Here is a 2,970-nt window from a genome sequence, read left to right on the forward strand (position 1 = left end):
TTCGTCTTGTACTCTAAGTTGTTATCAAAATTGTAATGTGCAACTTTGGTTTACACTCTCTTAATTAGATTGCAAGATTAGATAAAGGAGTTAGAGGAATCTGTTTAGAACTCACAATTACTTAATATAAAAGATCAAAGGAAGCGGAAATTCGGATTTTTTAAAGTTTGCGTGATGTACATTATATATCTGTTCTACTCATCATTATGTATGGTGTGTCTCCACTTTCAACCCTTAAACCAATATGAAGTGAGTAGCAATTCAAAACTAAGATTTTCACTTTATAATATTTTCATATCATATCATAATCGAAGAAATGGCTTTAACCCTCTAGCTCAAGACCATCATGTTATTTATTGCATTATTTCTCAAGTTTATCATATTAATGTTGCAAAGCAATGTTTCAAAAATCCAAAACGAATTGGGGAAAAAATTCCTTTTCTTACTTTTTCCTTACGAATAAGTAAAGAATGAATACATGTATATGCAATATATTTTCCGAAAAATTCTTCTAGGTGCAAGCTAGGACATTTAATGAATTAGAGATCGTTTGTAGATATATTCCATATAGAGGGTATCTTTATAAATTAACCACAAATGGAATCAAATGATTATTGAATTTACTCTTTTGCGGTTCTGAACGTCCGTATTACATAAAAAAAGACATACCTATCTTATGGTGAGTAAAAACCTTACTTTTCTATACCATAGGATGATAAAATAATGTTAAAGCTATAGATTTTACCAAGTTTTTTTATTGAGAAAACAGTGCCTAAAAATAGAAGTAACAAATAAACTGTTAAGTATAAACAAAAACAGATTGCATTTAACAAGTGTTGCCATAAATTACAGGGAATGTTGCAGAATATCTTTTTTTCTGTTAAGCAATATTGTTCATGCTTCATTATTGATAAGTTTTAGCAAGTCACCTGTTTGACAGCGTTTTTCCGGAATAGCTCGTAGAACGTTTTTCATTACAACTTTGAATATCCCGAATAGAGTGTCATTAAACTCATGTGCTCTACTGATTGTCTCATTAACAATTCGATCATCTGTTTGTTGAGATACAATGTCCTCTTCCTCGCCGACAAAGGGGACTGTTGAGTGGATCATAAAGTAGGCTACTATTCCAAGACTCCACATATCAGACCTGAGGGGGTCGTATGGAGTTTTCATCAGTACTTCCGGTGCCGTGTAATGTAAATGTCCAAGGTAATCGTCACAAAGAATAATTTTGTCTTCAGAGTCACGACATGGTACAGAGAGTCCAAAATCTGCCAATCGAACACTCATTTCTTTGGTCAGCAGAATATTATACGGCGTCACATCCCGGTGTGCAATCTTGCTTTTGTGACAGAAATTAAGAGCTGTTAATAGTTGCTTTAAAATAACGGACAATTGGTCACTGTCAAGTTTGTTTCCACTAACTAAATCCTCCAGATTTCCATTTTCTGCTAGTTCCATGATTAAGTTCACGCTTTTATCGGTTATGATAGCCTCCACTAACATGATTATATACTCCTGCTTTATATTTGACAGGTTGTTTAGTTCTTGTGTAATGTAAGGGTCACGAGAAATATCTCCTCTGTATAAAATCTGTTTCATAGCCAGTAATTTGTGGTCTTTAAGTCTCTGCACACAGAAAATATCTCCAAATGCGCCCTCGTCAATTTTACGTAGAATAATATATGTGTTTTCCTCCATGGCGCTTATGTTAAGATCTGCCTGAAAACAGTGAGTTTTATTCTCTGATATGTCGCGTGGATCAGGTATAGTGTTGTTTATGCAGAGAAGGGGTGGGACTTTGGATACACTCCATGGTTCCATAGAGACCACGTGGTGATGCTATCTTGGAAAAATAAAGCAAAGAAAATACACTCTCTTTCAAAATTTATCGTTTGATCGCTGTTGATTGTGATAATTAGCGCTATGAAAGTTGTCTGGCGGTCAATCATAAAAGATAACGTCACTCATGTCTAAAGTCATATCTACTGGGTGTAAACATTGCTCTAATAATAGAGTTGTCCTAACGAGACTGGTACCCCCGCGCTGGGAATAATAAAACCATGGTACATTTACTGCACAGATTGATGCCTCCATGGATGCACCAATCGTTAACTTTTTACTGCACGTCACTTGAAACGAGCTAAGAATGCATGAGTCCTCAGTCACTCAAGCATGGAATGATGTGCATATTCATATACAGTGTTTGCTGTATGCATCACACTGCTTATCCATATATTATGCTTCACATCTGCAAGTTTGGTTTGAATATTCCTTAAGATACTAGTAGGCCATAAAATAGCCAAAATCTAAACACCACCGTGCGTCAACGAACACATGACGACGGACGGATACGAGGAAGTCAATATATACTACTCTGCAGCTTCTTAGCAAGGGTATGGAAAGATAATGGAACCAGAGTTAAATCAATAGAATTTGATGTGAATATACATGTGAATGAAAATGTTAGTTAGATATTAGGGAAAAATTAGGAAATTGTACATGTGTATCGTCTTTCATACTAACGGATAAATATCCATGTACATTTGATATTCTTGTGTATCAAGTACATAAAAAACTAATTAAAATTGGTGAAACGAACTTGCAAAAGTTCTACTCTGAGTAAAATCTCAATTTTAAAATGCATTTTTGTTTAAAATGCAAAATTCATGAAATATTGCATGTGGTTTCATTTCTGTTGGTTTGCTGTAGAAGTTTATTGTATTTTATGATGATACTGAATGCTTTATCAAAGACCCTCGCCGACGGATTATTATTTCGCCATAAACTAAAAGATTTTATGTCCAATTGATGGTTTCTTCATTGCATACAAAAAAAGGTTATCTCGGCACAGAACTCCATCTGCTTTAGTAAGATAATATAAATATGTTATTTTACTCAGTAGTGTGAAGTAATTCTTTTCAGAAAAATCCAATAGCATTCATTTTTCTTTTATTCTCGGCAGTT

The 2,970-nt window shown here is 34.3% G+C and overlaps 1 protein-coding gene across 1 annotated transcript; it reads right to left on the reverse strand.

Annotated features, from left to right (window-relative positions):
• Window positions 1-735: 735 nt before the first annotated feature.
• LOC133189750 (aurora kinase C-like) lies at window positions 736-1,852 on the reverse strand. Its single transcript, XM_061325147.1, has one exon. The coding sequence runs from the start codon at window positions 1,825-1,827 to the stop codon at window positions 895-897; it is 933 nt and encodes a 310-aa protein (XP_061181131.1). The 5' UTR covers window positions 1,828-1,852; the 3' UTR covers window positions 736-894.
• Between the last annotated feature and the right edge of the window lie 1,118 nt (window positions 1,853-2,970).

The sequence above is a fragment of the Saccostrea echinata genome, unplaced genomic scaffold, assembly GCF_033153115.1.
Source record: "Saccostrea echinata isolate AGI-Se365-2 ecotype Australia unplaced genomic scaffold, CSIRO_AGI_Sech_v1 ptg000019l, whole genome shotgun sequence".
NCBI lineage: Eukaryota > Metazoa > Mollusca > Bivalvia > Ostreida > Ostreidae > Saccostrea > Saccostrea echinata.

Excerpts from the sequence above, each read along its gene's own strand:
- LOC133189750 (XM_061325147.1), bottom strand. The coding sequence starts at position 1,827 with ATGGAACCATGGAGTGTATCCAAAGTCCCACCCCTTCTCTGCATAAAC.